Source organism: Microtus ochrogaster, unplaced genomic scaffold, assembly GCF_000317375.1.
Source record: "Microtus ochrogaster isolate Prairie Vole_2 unplaced genomic scaffold, MicOch1.0 UNK17, whole genome shotgun sequence".
In the NCBI taxonomy this organism is placed as follows: Eukaryota; Metazoa; Chordata; class Mammalia; order Rodentia; family Cricetidae; genus Microtus; species Microtus ochrogaster.
In genome coordinates, this window is record NW_004949115.1 from 2,771,691 (window position 1) to 2,793,536 (window position 21,846).

The following is a 21,846-nucleotide window of genomic DNA, read 5'->3' on the forward strand; positions in this document are numbered from 1 at the left end:
TGTAGCTTTGGGGCCTGTCCTGGAACTAGCTCTTGTAGACCAGACTGGCCTAGAACTCACAGAGATCCGCCTGCCTCTGCCTCCCAAGTACTGGGATTAAAGGTGTGCGCCACCACTGCCCGGCTGAAGATAATTTCTTTAAATGTCTTGAACCCAAATGGCTATCATCCTTTGCTTAAGGGTCCATGTGCGTGTAACTTGGAACACCCTTTCAATATTCAAACACTTGACAACTCTTTTTTAGACTTCACTTTCTAGTCATACAAAGCCTCCCTGGCTGTCCAGAGTGAGATATTGGAGTCGCCTCAGATCCCAGCTGTCCTGTCCACACAGCTTTGTATATATTCATGGCCTTCCATCTTGGGAATGTAGCTGAATTTTTCAAAGCCCGTTTTTCTTTTTAAGTTTCTAAATTTTTATTTATGTATTCTTTGAGAAATTCATACTTGTGTCAAGTATATTTTGATACCTGCCCTCACTCCCTCCCCACCATCCTTTCTGTACTCCTCCCCCACATTTTCCTTCCTTGTCTCTGTGTCCTCTTATTTTTTAATAACCCATTGATTCTAATTGCTGCAGCATAGGCAACCTACCAGGGGCTACATCCTTTAGAAAAGTGACTCTCCCTCCCCTCACAGCCATTAACTGCCAATAGCTAGCTCCTCAGCTAGAGATGGAGGCTCATGTTCCCTGTCCCCTCCATAGTGGAATATTCACTGTCTTGATCCTCTGCAGGCTCACTTTGTTGGCTTCTTGTTAGTCTCAACTGTTAATTCCATCTCAGGCAGATGTACTGTTATACAGTCCCCACCAATTAATCATGTTAAGTGCCCTAGGAATGGACTATTCTTATAGTATGGGATATCAGCCATATCAAAGACAGCCAGGTCCTCAGACTGTAGCTTTCCCTCCAGTACCAAGCACATGAAATAGTAGAGATTCTCTGAAGATTGAGTCTTTTGTAATGCTCTAGAACTGTTCTGCCCTCTAGGTTCAGCTACACTGCTGCTTTACAGCTTCTATTATGTCAATACTGTTGTTGATTTTTTTTTTTAGGACTGTGAACCTGGAAAGAAAGAGTTGGGATTATGGAAACTTGAAGTGCTACAAATTTACTAATCTTACTTTTTCTTGAAACTCCTCCATGTTTTATTGCAAGCATTTAATTTACTTCCAAAATTGATTTTGTCATTTTCCCCCCGTGTTCCTTTTGCTTTTAGGACACAGATTTTTAGAGGTTTTTACTCCAGCATTCCAGAATTACTTTCTTGCTATCATTTTACCTCTAGCTTATTTATATTATTACATTTGGGAAAGAGTAAGCTTTTATAGTGTAGAGTTGGGTCATTTTTTTCTACTTTCTTGAGTTAGCATTTACTGCATACCATAAAACTCATTCCTTAAGTGCACAATTCAGTGATTTGTAGTAAATTTACAGAATTCATCAACCATAACAACAATCTAGTTTTAGGACATTTCCATCACCTCAAAGAGTGCTATTAGTCCTTGTTTATACTCCCACCCTGGGCAGTCACCAAGGAAATATCCATCCCTGTGGATTCACCTATTTGGGACATTTTATATAAATGATTCATATAATATATAGTGTGCTTGCTATCTTAGTATAATGTTTTCATTGTGTCTAGAACATTATGTCTAGAACTAGTATTTTTCCAGTGTTCCTGAGGGATTTTCTGTGTATGCTGAGAACATCTTCAACCCTTAGCCATGTACTTTGCTATTTGAAATGGAAATGCTTTCATTTCTTGCTTACACAAAGCCTCATGGTTAATCAAACGTGACACCGTATGGCTTTTTCAGATCTTTTCCTCAGCATGCGCATACCTAAGTTTGCAGATAGTCATACATGTGTATGGATATATGTTAGACTTTCTTAGAGCCTTATATGGACTTCCCATTCCCTGGATTTTGCCTTCTTAAGATTTTTTTTTTTTACTAACTGGTATTTTCTCTAACTGTTACCCAGGTGTCTGTGAAATTCAGCAATTTCCTATGAACAAAATTTTCCTCATAAGTTCCTAGAAAAAAGTCTGTTAGTGTTTGCTTTGAGTTTGCTCAAATAGAGAGAGTCCCTTGAATTTCCTGAAGGCCACCAAATGGGTCAAATGGTGACTGTTGTCTGGGAATAGGACTTCCAAGGGCTGCTGCCTCTACTCTCTGCCCTCTACTGCTGGCCCTGTTGCTGGTTTGTTTTTTGTTCTTTTTCTTTTGATTTCAAACCACAGGCTTTCAAGGTTAACCACGGAAATAGGAGTTGGGATGGAAGTAGGGCAGATTAAAGCACTGCAAAACTCATTATTCTTGCAGAGATCCCGCTATTCTTCCTAAGAAATCTTCCCTGGGTTGTTACAAACCTTTGACTATTTTCTACAATTGTAAGAGTTGGTTCTGACAATTTTCTTGTTGCTTTTGTGGAAGAGGTGTTTCAAAGGTTCCTACTCTGCTGTTTTTCCTGACATTGCCTTAATGGCATAGTTCAAAGCTCTGAGGTTTGTGATTTTGATGACATGTAAGCTACTGCTTTTTAGGACTTCTGGTTTTGATCCTATGATGAAGATTGCTTTCTAACTCAATGTCCATTCAATTTTTTCCTGTGTTCTAAAAGACTACAGTTTCAGCTCACATTTAACTCTATAAACCATTTTGGGTTACTTTTGGTATATGATAGATATTCATGTTCATCTGGTTTACATAGATTATAATGTGTACAATGGCATTACATATGAAAACATTGCCATTTCACATTAAATTGTCTTGACATCATTGTAGAAAATCAGCTTATCACAAATATAATAATACAGCTTTTTTTCTTTCTATTTATTTCCTTATTGTATTTGATAAGGGTCTCATGCAGTTCAGGCTGACCCTGAACTTACTATGTACCTAAAGTGTAGTAATAGGAACAGCGGGGCTGCGTCCCCAGCACCCCGGCTCCTGCCACCAGCTAGCTTTACCCGAAATAACAACACACAAACTGTATTCTTTTAAACATTAACTCTAGCCCTTACAGGCTAATTCTCATATCCCGATCAACCCATCTCTAATAATCTGTGTAGCATTAGTCTTACCGGGAAAGATTCAGCATGTCTGACCTGGCAGCTTGCTTCATGGCGTCTGGCCCTGAGAGGAGCTGCATGATTTCTGACCTTACTTCCTCTTCCTCCCAGCATTTTGTTCTGTTTACTCCACCCACCTATGTTCTTACCTATCAGGGCCAAGGCAGTTTATTTAACCAATGACCTTCCTCCATCACTAAAGGATGATCTGGAGATTCTTTCTTCTTGTTCTTTCCAAGTACTGGGATTATAAACTGCTAAGTCAGACTTTCTTGCTACTCTCAACAATTTAATGAGTTCTTTAGTTTGGATTCTAGGCCTTTAACCAATTAACTGTCTGTTATTGTTCATATTCACAGTCTTCAAATGGACCATACATTCTCAACAAGTTTTGTAACTCTACTCTGTGGGTTAGACCAGGTAGGCTTTATAGCTGTACGTCATGGGATAGACAGAGTGAGGGGTGTTTATTTAATCTTACCTAGAAACTGAACTCCTAATAGCTGATAGCTTTTTGAAGGCTTTTTGGGCCAGTCATTTTGCTAATACTAAATACTTAGTTTGCAAACTGATGCATTTAATTCTGGTAACAGCTCTATAAGACATGATATTATTACATCTATTTTACAGAAAGCAAAATTGAGCTTCTAAAGAGAATAAGTGACTTTCCCCAAATCATAGTTATTAATTAACCATGCTGTCCCTTAAATATACCGTCTTCAGAAAAATCAATGCTGCTTTGGCCATGACACTTGTGTATATTTCAAAAGACTATATCTTGAACTTTTTTTCCCCATGCAATATGGGAGATTGAACTTCTGCCTTCTTGTATACCAGACAGGTGCTCTGCCACTGAGCAACCTCTTGAGAAAATTCTCTTTTGAATTATGAAATATCATTTAAAAATGAAATTTGTTGAAAACTAAGATGTTTTATTTCTAGAAATATACTTCTGAAATTCACTGTAGCATATACTCTTTGACAATGCTCTTTTCTCTGTTTCCTTATTTTTTTCTTTCTTTTTTGAGACAGTCTTGCCATGTAATTCTGACAGGCCTGGTACTCGCTCTATAGCCCAGGCTGGCCAGTCTACTGATTCTAGCCTTTCAAGTGCTAAGATTCATCATGCACCATCATGCCCAACTGCAATCTTTTTCTTACCTTAACAGCTCTCAGAACTTTCTTAGACCTGTTATACCATATCTTTAATATTGTTGATATCTCTAGTTCTTTTGCTTTTTATTTATAATCTCTCATCTCTTGCTTGGTCTCGTTTTCTTTCTAGTATCATTTAGATTCAACCTCAGGGAACCCTTCGCTTTGCTTTCTTGTCTGTGTATCATGCCTCCTAAGAGAAGTCTCAGCTAATTGTCTTCCTTTAGCATGCCTTGTAAGCACTACTAGAGAAAAATCATGTAGCTTTTAGTTCATTAGTATTTCTATAAGTTCCTCATCTCTGGTACCATGTTAAGTGCTTTCCCCTCCCTCCACCCCCTCAGTATATCTCTTAGTCCTTGGCCAGCTCTCTGTAGTGATGAGGCAAGCAGGCCTGCTTTTTGTCCCGCCTGGCTCCTGTATGGCCAGCTTTATACCCAAAATAACAACACGTAAATTGTATTCATTTAAACACTGCCTGGCCCATTAGCTCTAGCCTCTTACTGGCTAACTTTCACATCTTGATTAACCCATTTCTATTGTGTGTAGCACCACGAGGTGGTGGCTTACCTGGAAGATTTTAACCTATGTCCAACTTGAGCTGGAGCTTCATGGCGTCTGCCTGACTCTGCTTTCTTTCTCCCACCATTCTGTTCAGTCTATTCCACCTATCTAAATTCTGCCCTATCAAAAGGCCAAGGTAGTTTCTTTATTAACCAATGAAAGCAACAGTAGATAGAAGACCCTCCTTCATCATGGGAAACGAGACCAAGCAAGAGAATGGGAAATGATGTAGGAGGGTCTTCTATCTATCTGTTGTTTCATTGGTTGATTAATAAACAAAATTAATTAATTGATTAATTAATAAACAAAACTGCTTGGCCTGATAGGTCAGAACATAGGTAGGTGGGGAAGACAGAGCAGAATTTTGGGAAGAAGGCAATGAGGCAGACGCCATACCTCTCCTCTCTGAGATGGACGCCTGTTAGACTCATCCTGGTAAGCTACAGTCAAGTGGCGATACAGATTATTAGAAATGGGTTGAATCAATATATAAGAGCTAGACAATAAGAGGTTAAAACTAATGGGCCAGTTAGTTTTAAATGAATACAGCTTCCGTGTTATTATTTCCGGGGCTAAGCTAGCCGTGCAGGAGCCAGGCGGGACGAAAAGCAGGCCTGCCCGCAGCTCCTTCTACAGCTCTCTATTTCTTTCCTTATCAGGACTACTATAGATATTCATTCATTTTTCCTATTCTCTTATTGTTTTTAAAAGATATCTTTTGGTTCAATTTGAAAGAAGCAAGAGCTTTCATCTGCTTCCTCCTTCTGCACTCTGCTAACTTGCTTTCTCATTCTCCTTTTCTTCCCACTTCACTCAGAGATAGGAGAGTCTTTAGTGCTTAATGCTAATTTCGTATTCTAGTACTGGATTCTGTCCTTATCTCCTTTGAGAACTTTAACATGACAGTCATTGCATCATTTGCCAGTTTTCCCTGAGTCCATACTTCTGCTATCTAAAGAACATGAAAAATGGGGGAAATCTCCTTCAGCATTTTAGGTAGTTGAGCAAACAAAACACTTAGATTTTTGTTTCTCATTATATACCATAAGTAGCAGTTAAAAGGTAAAATATCAAAATCAAAGTTCCAAGAGAGCCAGGATTATATGCATCTGTTAATATTTTTGATTTCTAAATAGGAATTGATTTCTGATCTTTATTTTCAATGAAAAATTTCAAACATGCACAAAGGAAAGACTCTCACAAATACTCAATATATCACAATCTATTGTATCATTAATATACCTTATCATCACCTATCTAATCAGTACTTCTGTACACATATCAATTTTACTTATAAATGCATTTTTAAAAAATTGTTGATATAGATGTTTACTTCCTAGTACATTAGCATGCATATTGTTAGCTATAGGTAAATATTTATTTTGATTCTATCTTCATAAAATTTTCATGTTACTAAATATATAAAATTTAAGTGTTCATCTGCCCATTTCTAGACAATGTATGCTTCTGAATGATGATATACTAGTAAGAATATGCATCATCATTTTAGGCAATGGTTTGTATCATTTGCTAATTTTCATGATCTGTATATTCCCACTGGACAGTTGCAGGCTACCAATCTGTCAGCACTCAACCCGAGTTGAAAATGGGTACAAACAATCATTAGCATATCAGGACATGTGCATCGCCTAAAACTTACAGGTTATCATCATTCCAGAAAGTCTCATCATACTTCTTTCCAGCAACTCCCATCCTGTTCTCCCAGGGGCAAATTACACTTTGATTATTTTTCCCAGTGTAGATTAGTTTGGCCTATTCTAGAACTTTTTATAACTAAAACAATACAGTAACTATTCTTTGTAGAAGACTTACTTAATTCAGCATAAAGTTTTGAAGTGTACTCATATTGTGTAGTATACCAGTCATTTGTGTTTCTCCAACATAATTTATAGAAAAATTTTCTATAATCGTGTTAGTTTTCTAAGGCTGCTAATTGAAGGCGTAAATCACAAGCAATGCCACACCAGTTTGGAATTATGATCAATAGGGTGGTATTTATTTAAAGGGGAAAACTTACAGATCACAGCCCTCTGTGCAACCAGGAAGGGAGTCTAGTCGCCAGCGGAGCAGGAAGTGAGAGAGAGAGAGGAGAGGGAAGTGGCCGCTTTTTTAAAGGGAGAGAAACCATGCCCCAATGGGCTGGTATCTCAGCAGCTATAGGCTGGAGGAGCGGGAGGACCTCCAGCAACAGCTAATAAACTCACATTAATATGGTTTGTAGAATAAAAATTATTTCCTTCACAGTTTTGGAGGCAAAGTATTGATGGGTCATTCTTTCTATAGGCTTTAAGAATATGTTTGTCCTTCCCTTTTCTAGCGTCTGCTACTTGATGTTCTGTGATGTATATAAGCATGTCATTCCAATCTTTACTTCTGTCATCAAAATGACATTTTTGTTGTCTGACTCTGTGTCTTCATGTTACCTTTTGAGTATAGTAACCATTAGATTTTGAACCTACCCTAATCCAGTATTGTCTTATAATAATTTAACAACTGGCATAAACATTATCAAACCTCAAAAGCCAGTTTGAGGTTCCAAGTAGAGATAAATTTTAGAGGTATTCTATTTAGCATAGTACATTCTGTCCTCTGGCTTCTCAAAGTCCAGATTCATCCCAGTACTTGCAGTCTATGTATAACCCATCCCAAATGCCATTTACATATAAACTCAAAAAGTCTTACATCTCATTATTTAAATAATCTAAATTTGGTGTGAATAAGGTTCAGGATATCGTCTATCCTGGAACAAAATTTCTTTCTTCCTACCCAAAGACTAATGTAATTGAAAAAGAAGTCATGCTATTCTAATATGTAATGGTAGGCAGACATACGATAGCCAACCACATTCTGAAGGAGCACGAAAGAATGAACAAAGGGATTACTAAGCAAATTAATCATGCAGCAGGGCAAGTTTTATTCCTTAGTCATGTTCTGAGCTCCTTCTCTGGCCTCTGCATATGGGTCTTTGCTCTTGGAATAATTACCCTTTCGTTATTTTGTCCCACATCTGTCTCCTAGGCTGCCACTGGTTCTGCTGGTACAGAATTAGCAGAAGCCTTGTCAATCTTGAGGAAGAGAGTCATTCTGTTAGAGCCAAGGCTCTCTGCAGATCCTTCTTAGATAAACCTGTCTCTGTCCCTGGCTTCTGCTGATTGAATCTATGACTCATTCTCCTAATATCTTCAGTAAAAGTTTGTCTGGCGACAGCCTTGGGCCCTTTTCCAGAGCATACTCTCTGGATAAGGCCCCGGATTTTCCAGATCATCAAATCTGGTGTCTTTCTCCTTAATTTCAGTTTATATCTTTAATGTATTGAACTCAGGTCACCAGGTTTTGTGGCAAGTGCCTTTATCCACTGAGCCATTTTGTTGACACACTTTATGACACTTTTCAAGAACAGGATTTTTTTTTATTTTAGTGAAGCTATATTGGGTGGTCATTTCCTTAATAACTACACCTTTTGTACCCTTTTAAAAATATAGTATTTTCGCTGGGCGATGATGGCGCACGCCTTTAATCCCAGCACTCGGGAGGCAGAGGCAGGCGGATCTCTGTGAGTTCAAGACCAGCCTGGTCTATAGAGCTAGTTCCAGGACAGGCTCCAAAGCCACAGAGAAACCCTGTCTCAAAAAACCAAAAATAAATAAATAAACAAACAAACAAACAAATAAATAAATAAAAATATAGTATTTTTAGTTTTTGAAATTAAAGTATAATTATAATTGTATTTTCCCCCTTCCCTTTCCTCCTTCCAGCCCTTCCTAGTATTTCCCTTTTGCTCGCTCTCAAATTTATGACTTCTTTTTCTTGAGTCCACCTTTTGTATCTTAAGATATAAATACTCTTATGCATTGCTGGTAGAAATACAGAAGAGTACAACTCATACAGGGTGAAATTTATATATAAAAATTACATCAGCATTTACTCTGTTTCGGCAATTTCACTTCTTAGGATTTATTTGAAATAAATGTTTGAAAAATACCAAACTTTAAATATATATATTAAACACACACATGGCTAACTTTTAGGGCTTAGTTCAAAATAGCATAAGACTTGGTATAAGACCAGTATTTCAGTGTTTGTTAGTAACAAAGTATCTGAATAACTATTGTACAGTGAAGTATTGTATAGAAACAGTAGTTTTTACATTAATATGGAAGTATTTATGGGATATATTATTAAATCCAAAAAAGAAAGTTTCAGACCATTATTTATATAGGAGAAAGGTGTAACTAATGAATTCCATTTATTATGTATATATATATATATATATATATATATATATATATATATATATATATGAAATACTGGAACTGTAAGTCAAACTTAAGAAGAAATACTATTTACGGGGAAGGAAGGGAAAGAAATGAAGGGGTCAGAGATGGAATGATACTTCTGTAAAGGTGCTGTATAAATCTTTTCACTTTAGAGCCATATACATGTTTTGCATGATTACAAATATAATAAAAACTATAATCAAAAAGGAAAGAGGGCTGGGGGTGTAGTTTACAATTGGGTGCTTACTTAGCATGTACTAAGCCCTGGATTCAAATCTTAGGATCACATACACACAAAACTCAAGAAAGAATAAATCCATAAAATTAAAAACCTGAAGCAAATGATAAACATAGTTGATAGCATAACCACTCAGAGAAAATAATTACTGTAGTGACTTTGAAGTAATACATATCTATTACTAACAATATATAATCTAAGGACTGCAAAAATATAAAGGTATATTCAATCATTTTATTGTTGTTAGACATATTAGTATTGGTTGTGGAATTTTTCAATTCTGTGAATATGTTGTTAGAGGAAGCTAATAATAAAGCACTTTGGTAGTATTATTGGGATGTGAGAAACTGGTGATAAAGTTCTTGCCTAGAAGGCAATCAGCCTTGGGTTTGCTCCCCAGGTCTCCCCAAAACAACTGTCCAAATAAAATAAAAGAGATGCAGGTCTAAAACCAGAGTTAAATAGAAACCTTGTCATATTAAATTTGAATTGGAAATGTTCTTATAAATTTAAGATCAATTTTTCTCCTATAAAATAGCCTAGCTTTGCCTACTATAAATGCTGAGAAGCAACAATGAACAATAGTAGTTTCCAAGTACTTTTCATTGAAAGGAACCAGGAAACCTTGGGAAAATAGTCAAGGTTCAAGTTAGAAAATGTACAAGATAAGCTTGGGATAGCTTTCCGTTCCAGAAAATCAAAAAGCAAACTAGGAGTTGGTTTAAAGGACTTCTTATGGGTTCTAAGTGAGACTGCAAATAATCACTATATGTATTGAAATGCATATATTCTATAAAAATATGTGATTTCATAAGTGTACTGCAGATAACCACTGGTTACCATTAGGTATTTCTAAAGTAATAGTTTCTTATTGTCATAAATAATGAAGAACAGATGGAATCAAGCATTTATGCGCTTTTCTTATATAAACTATACTCAGGAAAACTAAAAGGTTGATGATTAAAACTACAAAAGAAATAATAGAGTCAGGGAAGGCCCATTTTGTAGTTTGTATAAGTTAATAGATCTAAACAATAATCACCAATCACTATAAAGCCCATTAGGTAAAAGTTTAATGGGGGTACATAATAATTGAGGATGTGACAAACACCACTTAAATTCACAAATTAATTTCAACATTACTAAAAATGTGCAACTGAACATTATGTACCTTTGGACATGGTACAATAGGAAATATACACTTAGATATGAAAATTTTTACAGAAACAGTCTTTAATATAACTTTCTAGGATATTGTAAATGATGTTGATCTGTTCGGGATAATTTGGTATCTATGAGCAAATACACATACACACTAGGTATTTGAAATGCGCCAAATTTGACCCAAATTGATAAAAAAGTATATGCAAGTGATAAGTGATCAATGACAACTGTATTAGACTAGATTTGACTGTCAAGAAATTTTGAACAAGTTATCATCAAAAACATTTTATTAAATCAATTTGTTCACCAAACAGATAATGGTTATATAATATCAATAGATGGAGAAGAAAAGTTAATGAAGAGATGGAACAGAAAAATGATTTAAAAGTTGTAATAGCCAAAAACCAATTTAGATCTTGATTAAATAACCAAGTATTTAAAAAGTCACTGAAATAATCAGTCATTCAAATATAAATTTGGAATTACTAAGTTAATGACTATGAAAATGGCATTCTGGTACTACTCAAATGTCCTTGTGAGTTAGAGGTATGTATACTTGGATGAGCTTGAGGTTTCTGGGTGCCTTCCTTACTTTGAACTTGTGCAAGATGCAGTTTTAAGATCCATGCACACTTACATGTACATGCATCTGCATGTGTGTGCATGCACACACATACACACACACACTTGCTACATGTTGTAAAAACCTTTCCTAAACTAGGTTCTGTATCTGAGATCCAGAGTTTATTTTTTATTAACTTTTAAAAGGTTGTACTGGGGAGGCTTTGTAGAACTTCCATATCTCTTTGTCTTGATCCAGATGAACCCCCAAAGAAGAACAAAGGTGATCCCATGAACAACCTGGAAAGTTTTTACCACGAGACTATAATGAAAAAGCGTCTTGAAGAGTTCCAACTTATGAGAGGTGAACCCTTTGCTTCCCACTCACTGGTCTCAGCTACATCAGTGGGTGATAGTGGCACAGCTGAGAACCCATCACTCCTCCAGGACAAGGGAAAGCAGGCAGCACAGGGTAAAGGCCCCAGTCTCCATGTGGCAAAAGTTATTGATTTTCCACCTGAGCAGTGTTGGACTGGGCCTAAGAAGCTGACGCAACCAATAGAATTTATCCCTGAAGATGAGATCCAGAGAAACCGTTTATCAGAGGAGGAGATCCGAAACATCCCTATGTTTTCTTCATATAACCCAGGGGAACCAAACAAGGTATAGGCCAAATCGAGAACACAACATGGGTTGTTCTCACTTTATTTACCTCTACCTAACAGGGCATTTTTAAATTACCTTTGATTCTGCCAAAGATTATGACCTAGGTATTCTGTTTGTCCTTAACCATCATTTTCCGCATACTATTTAAGTAGCCTATTTCCTACCATGTTATGTGTGCCTTTCTTAGGTTCTAAAGTCTCCTCAGAATTTTTAAATAAAAATGAGATTTAACTCCTACCCACTAAAAGCTCTGAATTTAGGAAAAGTAACCACATATTTCCTAATGATTGACTACCTGGTTGTGGGTTCCGTTAAAAGCAAAAATTCCTAAAGCATTCATTTTTGTCCAACTTAAGAAAACAGAGTAAAGAATAATGTTCCCCGTTTTTAAAAACTGGATGGAGGGATACTGAAGTACTTGAACTGCCTTTCTGTTATGTTATTCCTGTTCCAAGGGTAGCTTGACCTTCATTTACTTTTTGTCATGAACTGTTACTAACATGTCAAAGAGCAAATAGCCCATGGATAAATTGGGAATATCTGCATACTTAGCTAGCCATGTTTACTAAGACTTAATTTTCATATTTGCTTAGTTTTAAAAAATAAGAAAAGTATTATGAATGTACCTGAAGAATTTCGTGTATTCATCAATCCCATTCTTCCTTCTTTCCAGTTTTAACCACTATTTTTAATTTGCTAGTTCTCTTCCTGGGGACATTTTTATCTATTTACTACATAAATGGTATACAACTGTCCCTAACTAATAATAGCTAAGTTTACTTTCTTTTACATGATTATATGTGAGAAATATGCATTCAGTAGAACCTATACTCTGAATTTTGAATTTGTATTTTTGTCAAACAGGCAATATACATTATGGTGCTATGGTACTATTGAGCTGCTGGGCAGCCATAATGACCCACAGCTCACAGTCAGTCAGCTCCGTGTCATAAGTAGAAACCATTGACACTCTGGAGTACCAGGTTGCTAAAGTGCAGTGTTCCATAGATTATATATATTAAGTACATTTCTAAGGATATTATCAACTTACAAAGGATTTATCAAAATATAACCCTATCTTAACCCCAGGTACTTCTTAGCTATCCATAAATATTTATAGATATCCATAGATACAGTTTTATACAGTTTACAACTGTTACTATTTTTACTCAATATACCCAATATTTTAAAATTGTATTTCTAATGATACAAGGAACAATTTAGTAATCCACAATAGAAATATGATATAATTAATTTTCCATTTTTAAAATTTATTTTCCCCCATTACTTTACTGCTACAGATAAATCTGTATCAAGCATTGTTATGTATATTGTCATTTTTCCACAGTACTAGAAATTGAACCTAACATCTTGGGAATACTAGGCAAATTCTTTACCCTTGAGCTATTTCCATAGACTTCTTTTTCACTTAATGTTGAGACTAATTGCATGGGCTATCCTTGAACTCAATCTGTAGTCCAAGTAATCATGAACTTGTGATCTCCCTGCCTTGGCCTCCTAAATAATTGAGATTCTAGACATAAATCACCAGGCCTGGCTTGTACACATCTCTTATTGCCCATGTACAAACATTCCTCCTTGACAGTATTTTTCAAGCTTAAGTTATGATTCATAGGTTACACCAGCAAGGCTTTATTTTTATGGAAATGAATAGAAGAATAGAATAGAATAGTAGATCAAAGTGTACCCCATACAGTTGTATTCCCCACAGTTAAGCACTGTTTCTTAAAAGTTATATTTTTTGTTCATGCAAAGTGTGAGAGAGTAGAAAAAGGAAATGGTATATATGGGCTATAGTGTTAAATGTAGTTCTTCCTGTAGATCTCAGGCAAAATATTGAGCAATATATCCTTCTCTTATATTTCGCACATTTTAGTGTACATAGAAAGCACCTGAAGAAGTTATTAAGACAGGTTGCTGGCCTTCACCACCAGGTTTTTGACTTAGGGGATCTGGCAAAGGGTATGAAAATTTGCATTTCCAATGTGTTCCCAGGAAATACTAACAGTTTTGGTCTAAGAATGGAATTTCTTGGTTGCATACCAAGGAATGAAATTACTAATACAGGATATCCATATCTTCCACTTGTACCAAGGAGTATTTCAGAAATTTCCTTCACATCTTTGACAAAACTTTCTATTAGACTTTTAACTTTACTTAAGAGTTCAGAAAGGTAATTTATTTTTAAATTTGCATATTCCTATTTTCCAGTAAAGATGTACATGTATTTTTATATTAATTATTCCTTCTACTCTCTGAGTTAGCTTTCTGTTCCTTTGCCCATAATTTGATATGTTTGCCTTCTTATTTTTAATGATTACTTTTCATTTTTTAAAGATTTCTTTTTATTGTGTGTGTGTCACATGTGTGAGAAGAAGAACAAAGAAGAGAGTTATTTGGACTGCTAATATCTGAGTATTTTCTGAAATTAATGGCAGACTAGTAGCCATACATTCATGAGAATATTAGCAAGATAAATACCAAAAACTACATCTAAGCTAACATATTCAAACTATAGAAAGGCAAAAAGAATGAATGCTTTATATAGGATCAAAGAGAATTACATCAGACGTATCACAAGGCAACACAAGCAAGAAGAGAATGGAATGAAATATTTATGTTTAGAGAGAAAAAAATCCCACCTGCCCAGAAGTCTATCCAGAAAACATCCTTTTGATACAGATGAAGCAAACTAACAGTTCTTGGACAAACAGGATATAGAGAATTTGTCACAATAAAATTATTCTCTTGGGCTAGAAAGATGGCTCAGTGGTTAAGAGCTCTGACTACTCATCTAGAGGTCATAAGTTCAATTCCCAGCAACTACATAGTGACTCACCACCATCTGTAATGTGATCTGGCGCCCTCTTCTGGTCTGCAGGCATACATGCAGACAGAACACTGTATACATAATAAGTAAATAAAAAAAATTATTCTCCTAAATCTAGGAAAATTAGATAGCTTAATAATTCAGATTTATGTAAAGGAAGAACATAGAATACACGCAGATAAAATAATGTGATTTTTTTTTTATTCTGTAAAACAGAAGCAGAGAGAATACATTTTGTGAGATGACACTTAGGTTATTACAAAAACCAGTTAAAAATATTACAATAAAAGAAAATTACAACCTCCTGTTTTGTGCATAGAAGCAAAAGTCCTAAATCAAAGCATTTTGAGTGTCATAACGAAGTCTATTATTATATATAGAAACCTCAAAATTAGGTCCACAGAAATTACTGAATTGAATTTTTACAAAGCAAATTCAATGCAGAAATGATAATCTTTTCTATACAAATGATACAAGAACAACTGGCTATCCAAATTCAAAACTAGACACAAACCTTTCCTCCATCATAAAAAATTAATTAAAAATACGTGATAGGCCCATGCAGAAAACAATAAATGTTCCAAAATATTTAGAAGAAAACGGGCATAAAATCTAAGTGGTCTTATCTTTGCTGTATTTTTCATCAAAAACACAATTTCTATTATAAATGATAAATTATACTTTGTTCAAATTGCAAATTTTTCTGTGAAAGACATGTTAGAAATATACAGAAAATATATCGTAGATTGAAAGACATATTTCACAACACATGCATATCTAACAAAGGACTTACATCTACAATATACAAAGAACTCCTAAAACTTGACAGTAGTAAACGAACAACTCAATTTAAAAAATGGTCAAAGTATAAAACTAGATGGCTCATCAAAGAAGATTCATCAAGGAATTGCAAATGAAATAATGAGATGTTATTATTAAGCATGCACTAAAATTAATGACAAAACTGATTTTATGTATATATATATACACATCCATATATAAGGGCATGTGAATGTTTGCAATGACTTTATTCATTATTGCCAAAAACTAGAACCAATCAAAATGTCCTCCAAATGGATGCATTTGGCAGATGGATGCTATGAAATGTAATTTAGCAACAAAAATAATTGAGCTATCAAACCATATAAAGACATAAACAAACTTTAGATGCATTTAATAAACAAAAGATGCTACTATGTAAATAAAGCATTTTATTATTTTGTAATCTGGAAAACTCAGAATGACATAGAGGCATAAAAACAATAGTTAATTATCAAAAGTTGGGTGAAAGAGAAAAAGTGAAGTTTAAAGCATTTTTAGGTGAATAAAATAATTCTATGTGATAATGAAATGGTGAAGACAAGGTGTATGTTCAAGAGACTATATAAAACTACACAGTACAAAGAGACTCTTACTATGCACAAGTATTTAAAAGTCATTTCAGAGATTAGAAAATTTCAGAAAAGAGTAAATACTATGATAAGAGTATATAAAACAGTAAAAAGTGTATATAAATCACTAAAAAGATAGGAGGAAAGGTACTGACCTAACTAACTTTGGAAATGTGTAATCTGTGAGACTAGCAGCAAATAGGAACTGTACATAAACACCACACCCGGGTTGCCAAGGTTGTGTCTCCTGGTTAACAATGCTGATACTGCTGTGCACACATCTTTAAGTAAATGGTTGGCAGATAGTAGGCGCAGGTTTTCATAGTTGGAATTTGGAGATAAATAAAGGGAGAAAATTAAAATGATCCATGCGGTAGTAGCTTAAATTTGGGAGCATCACTGTGGATTCATATATAACTTAATCCAGAAACATGTAGTTTACATGTAGTAGAAATATTTGTCTGCATTTATACACAGGTTAGTATTAGCATGGCAAGCCCCCAATGAATCAAACTTGTCCTTGCTCAGGATGGATTACTTCTAATACCATTCTCTGCCAAATGTAACAAGAGATCTTCAGAGAAATAAATGGCTGGTCCTATTACTCAGACAGGAAATACACAAGATTAGCCTTTAGTACTTTTGTACCCAAAGGTAAAATAGCAGCATAAAACACAGGAACTGATGGATAACTCTAATAATCAAAGCTAGAACTCTCTGTGCAACAAACTAAACAACTTTAACTTTCAATAATGATTCAAAATATTGATTACCCTTATCTTGTACAGGTTCTGAGAATTAAAAACTTGAGGAAGGAAGTAGAGAAGAGATAAATCTTAGGAACTTAATTCCCTGCTGCTTGGTTATGAGTGGCTTGTGTTGACCTGTTTCCCAAGAGTACTATGGAAAGGAAGACAAGCAGTTAATGGAGGAAGCTGACCAGCACTCCCTCAGGCAGGAAATGAAAGCAAGTATCAGCAGTCACAAATCAGTGTTGTTAGCATTTCTGCTGTATACAGTGTGACCAAAACAACTCTGCCAGTGTAGTTTTCTTCCCAATAACTCATCATCACTCTAGTCTAACATCAAGAAAAACAACAGGTAAAACCTAGTAATGGGCTATTTTTATAAAAACCAAATCTGACCAGTATTACTACAATTTTCATAATCATGAATAATAAGGAAAATCTGAAAAATTGTCAAGAGGAGCTTAAAGATACATGACAGCTACATGAAAGGTAGTAGTCTAAATGGTGTCTTAAACAGAAAAATAACATTAGGTAGAAACTAAGGATATGTAAATAAAGAATGGACTCTTGTTAATAATGTAACAGCACTAGTTTATTAATAAAATGAATATAACATATAAATGTAAGATATTTATTAAGTCAGAAACTGGATATGAAGCATAAGGATATTATACTTAAGCTTGGAAAAAATCAAATCAAATTTGTAAGGCTTTTTAAAAGTTATAAATAAATTCAGAGAGTATAAACTATATAAAGTTCAAAATATGCAATCAAAACTAAATATCACACGGTGCTAGCAGAAGGTTCTGTTTTTCTGTTTCACAATCATGCTTGTCTTATTTTAGGGCCTCCCAATATCTGTATGTCTATATATGCACGTGCTATAAATACATATGTATGTTTTAGATACACACATAGATATATCTGTACATATAAGTATGTGTGTATACTTTTGCAGCAGAGAACATAGAACCAAGAAAGAACAACCTCTTGACCAGAAGTTCTTTTTAAAAAAAAAAAAAAACCACAACAACAACCAAAAAAACCTTTTAATCATGTGGCTTGGGAGGTGACTCAGCAGTTAGGGTACTGGTTTGTTTTGTTTTGTTTTGTTTTTTTCCCCAGAGGACCCAGATTTGATTCCCAGCATCTGCCTGATGAACAGTTTGCAACTCCAATTCCAGGGACTCTTCCGCCCTCTCTGGTATCCACAGGCACTGCATGTACATGGCACACAGACTCACATGCAGACAAAACACTCATACACATAATATTTTTAAATACTGAAAAATAAAAAAATATATTTATGAGAAGAAACAGTCAGTATGTATCTTTTCTAATTGTAGAGAAAGTTGGGATCTGTTCTCACATACTCCCTTCCCAGTTTTTAAAACCTGTTAAAATAATTTTTATTGAAAATAATCTTTTTCATATAAGATATTTTGATCACAGTTTTTCCTCTCTCATGTCGTCCCAGATCCTCCCCACCCACCCAACTCCATGACTTCTCTCTCTCTCTCTCTCTCTCTCTCTGAAACAAACAGGCAAATAAACCAAAGGAAAAGATAAGGCACAAAAACATGCACACACAGACACATTACATCATACACAAAAAATAAAACCCATAAAAACACAAAATCAGAAACCACAGTATATAAGCAAAAGACCAGTAAGATTTTTTTTTAATGCCCAAACAAAGCAATGTGGGACAAAAAATTAAAAGTACCATTTCATTTGTTTTGTGTTGACCGTCTCCTGCTATGTATTGGGCTTAATTTTAAATCTTACACTGCTTTCTAAGGTTAAGTGGTAAAGATTCCACTATTTAATAACTTTAATGATGTTTAATGTATTTCTCCATATATTTCAGTGACTATATCAGTCATTTCCTGACTGTTGTCTTTTCTGTTCTAGTATGAATTCTTTCCTAATTTTTAAAGCAAAAACTTTGTTAAATTACTTTTCCCTCTTTCATCCTTTTTGTATTGTTGTTAAATAATACATTGGATCTACCTTCCTAGGAAAAATATAAGTACCCAAAGCATTATTGTTGGCTTTAGCATGATGTTGTATCGCAGGTTTGTAGGGATTTCTCATCTTCCATGACTGAAGCAACTTCCTCATTTTTCCCTTACAGTAACTTACCATCATTATACTTTTAGCTTCAATGAGCTGGACTACTTTAAAATGCTTTGTCTAAGTAAAATAATATAATATTTGTCCTCCTGTTACCTAGTATATACTCCTAAAAGTTTATCTGTGTCATAGCATTTGATAGTGTTTATGGAAAGCAATAAAGCCTCAACTTTTACCTTAAAAAGAATAAGAGATAGTTTATTCTTGAGCCAAATATCAGTGACTATGACCTGGTAATGCAAATTTAGATTACCCACAATCCATGCTGCAAGATGGTAACAGTTTCATGACTTTTTATAGTAACAGAAGAACAAAGAAAATCATAAATCAAGGTACTTGCAAGTACATTGGTGGAAACATCAGGTAGGTGGGTTACAGCCAAGTGGAGAAATCTCTGCTGTAGGCCTCATATGCTTCCTGATGATATTCTTAGCATTTGGGTAGGTGGAAGCTAGTGATCTGTTCATACATTTCACAAGATTTCACTTGTCAGTGACAAGCATGTTGGGTCAGACCCAGGGGGGCAAGGAATAGATATAAAGAAGGGTGGCTAAAAAGATAGCTCAAGATAATTAATTATTAGGCCCTCTGCCTGCATCATCCAAACCTACCCATAGGCATTGAAGTTCTAGTTAGTTTTTAGCATTTTATGGGATTCAGCATAATGTATGGTTTCTTTCCAGAAAATCTCATTCATAATAGGTTTTTTTTCTTTTAAGGATTAAATAATATTCCAGTCTATATATATGCTACCCTCTCTTTCAATAGCATCCTATTACTAATTGATAGAATAGTACCCTGAAGGTATTAGTCACAGGTTGGTTTTTTTGTTGTTTAATTCTGTTTTCTTTATGGTCTCTTTTTTCTCTCATTTGTTTTTGTTGCCCCTGTTTTCTATCCTCCACATTAGAAGCCTTTCTAATTTGCCCGATAATCACTGTCCTTATTTCTGGCTGTAAAGTTGTTCAGAAGCTCTGAGATCATGGCCTTTGTGTACTTTGAATTCACGGTGATATTTTATAATCCTTGCACTTAGGAGACTGAAGCAGGAGGTTTGTGAGTCTTAGACCAGCCTGGGGTATTAATGAAACCAAATGACAATAACAAAATAGTAATAACAATGACCCAGACGATCTGGCTGAATCACTTGTTGAAGAACTCTGCTATTCTAAGTCAGTATTTTTGTCTTTCTTTGGCATTAGTGCCCCTAAAGGAGACTGTCCCCTGTGCTTTCTTGCAAAGGAACTACCAGTGTTCTAGTAGAGGAATGTCGGTCAGATTTTTTTTTCTTTTTGTATATTTATTTAATTTTTAGACAGGATGTCACTGTGTTGCCCAAACTGGACTCTTATCCCAACTCAACCTTCCTATTTGGTAGAACTATAGGTTTTTATCACTGTGCCAACTTTTAAAACTTGTGTGTGTGTCGTATGTGTGAGGATTATGTGTATGTGTATATGTGTGTACGTACACACACATAGAGGCCAGAGGTCAATGTCACATGTCTTCCTCTAGTTCTTTCCATCTTACTTTTTGCAATAGGGTCTCATTGAGTGTAGAAATTATCAACTAGCTAGACTGGTTTGGGGATCCACCCAGCTTTTTACATGGGTACCAGGGATTTAAAATCAGGTCCACATGTTTGTGCACACTTGTATCCACTGAGCCACCTCCCTAACCCACATACGACTTTTGAAGACTTTTAAAGAAGATTGAATGTCTTCTTGATTTTTTTTTTGCCCTAAGGCTTTGCTAGTGAGCATTTTTAGTGTGCTTCATTCCTACTCATTCATTTTTATATCTTCCAGAACTTTGTTGCTATTACTTTCTGAGTTCTTTCTGTCCTGTTGGTTTCAGGCCTTTAGTTTTAGAGTTTAACATGGAGAGAATAACAGATAAATGTTCAGTCTCCCATCAGAGAGTAATTCAAGTCATAATGCAAGAGTTGCTTTCTTTCTGTGATATTTTTGTCACTTTTCAATTTGTATTAGGTGCTATACCTGAAGAACCTTAGTCCTCGGGTGAAAGAAAGGGACCTTATCTCATTATTCGCTCGCTTCCAGGAGAAAAAAGGACCACCCATTCAGTTCCAAATAATGACTGGACGCATGAGAGGACAGGCTTTCATCACCTTTCCCAGTAAGTAGCTTCATCTAGATAATCACTCCAGTGCACCATCAGTTCACGCGAGGCTAACATATTACCTTGCTGAGTTAGATATAGCCTTAGCACATAGAAGGGGGCCAGTAAGGAAAATACATTTCCAGCATTCCTAGGTCCTCCTTGCTCTACTTAATTCCTCTTCTCTGTCGGTATTGTATAACCACCTTACCCTGGTGTCCTTTATTTCCCAACTTTTGACATTTCCTTTCTACCCTACCAATATTTATTTTCTTTATATTGATAGTACTATTTCTACTCTATAACAGAATTATTCATAGTTAATATGTTTGCATTGTTATCAGAAGACATATACTCATGTCTTATTCCTTTAGAACTAAGTGATTTTAAGCTCATTAATTCATTATCAATTCATAATTATTGAAAGATGATACCTTCTTCCAAATATCACTTGCATGTTAGTGCATGGCTTGTGTTCTAATCTAAGTGCAAGAATAATACAGTAATTTTTATTTCAATAATAAATTGGCCAGTATGTTTTTTGTGGAAAGACGCTAGATAGGATCTGTTCCTTTCAGTGTCCCTAACTTGACATTTTGACACTTGGCTAACTTTTATGTGGGCAAGTGATTTTACACATTAAAAATGCTGATCTCCTTTCCGTTGCTTTCATATAACCTTGTACTATTTTTTCTGTCTCATTGAAGGATTGTAGATTCTTTGTAGCATTGGTTTTTAATCTTTTGAAGTGAGAATTCCTATTAAATTTTTAAAAATTTCAAGGATTAAAAAAAATAAAAGAATTTCAAGGATTTTCACAGAATATATATAACCTACTAATTGAAAGAGTCATAATACAAAGGCTTTATATTAAT

General features: G+C 35.1%; 1 protein-coding gene across 5 annotated transcripts in view; it reads left to right on the forward strand.

The window, feature by feature from the left end:
* The window catches only part of Rbm41 (RNA binding motif protein 41), a 56,117-nt gene that overhangs the window by 27,796 nt on the left and 6,475 nt on the right, over positions 1 to 21,846 (forward strand). For all 5 annotated transcript variants that reach the window (XR_003378766.1, XM_026789357.1, XM_026789356.1 and 2 more), the window contains 2 exons: positions 11,317 to 11,720; positions 20,842 to 20,989. Coding sequence is in view for 4 of the 5 variants with exons in the window: in XM_026789357.1 (XP_026645158.1) it covers positions 11,317 to 11,720; positions 20,842 to 20,989 (552 nt within the window). In the remaining variant the exon portion in view is untranslated. The remainder of the gene's footprint in view (positions 1 to 11,316; positions 11,721 to 20,841; positions 20,990 to 21,846) is intronic.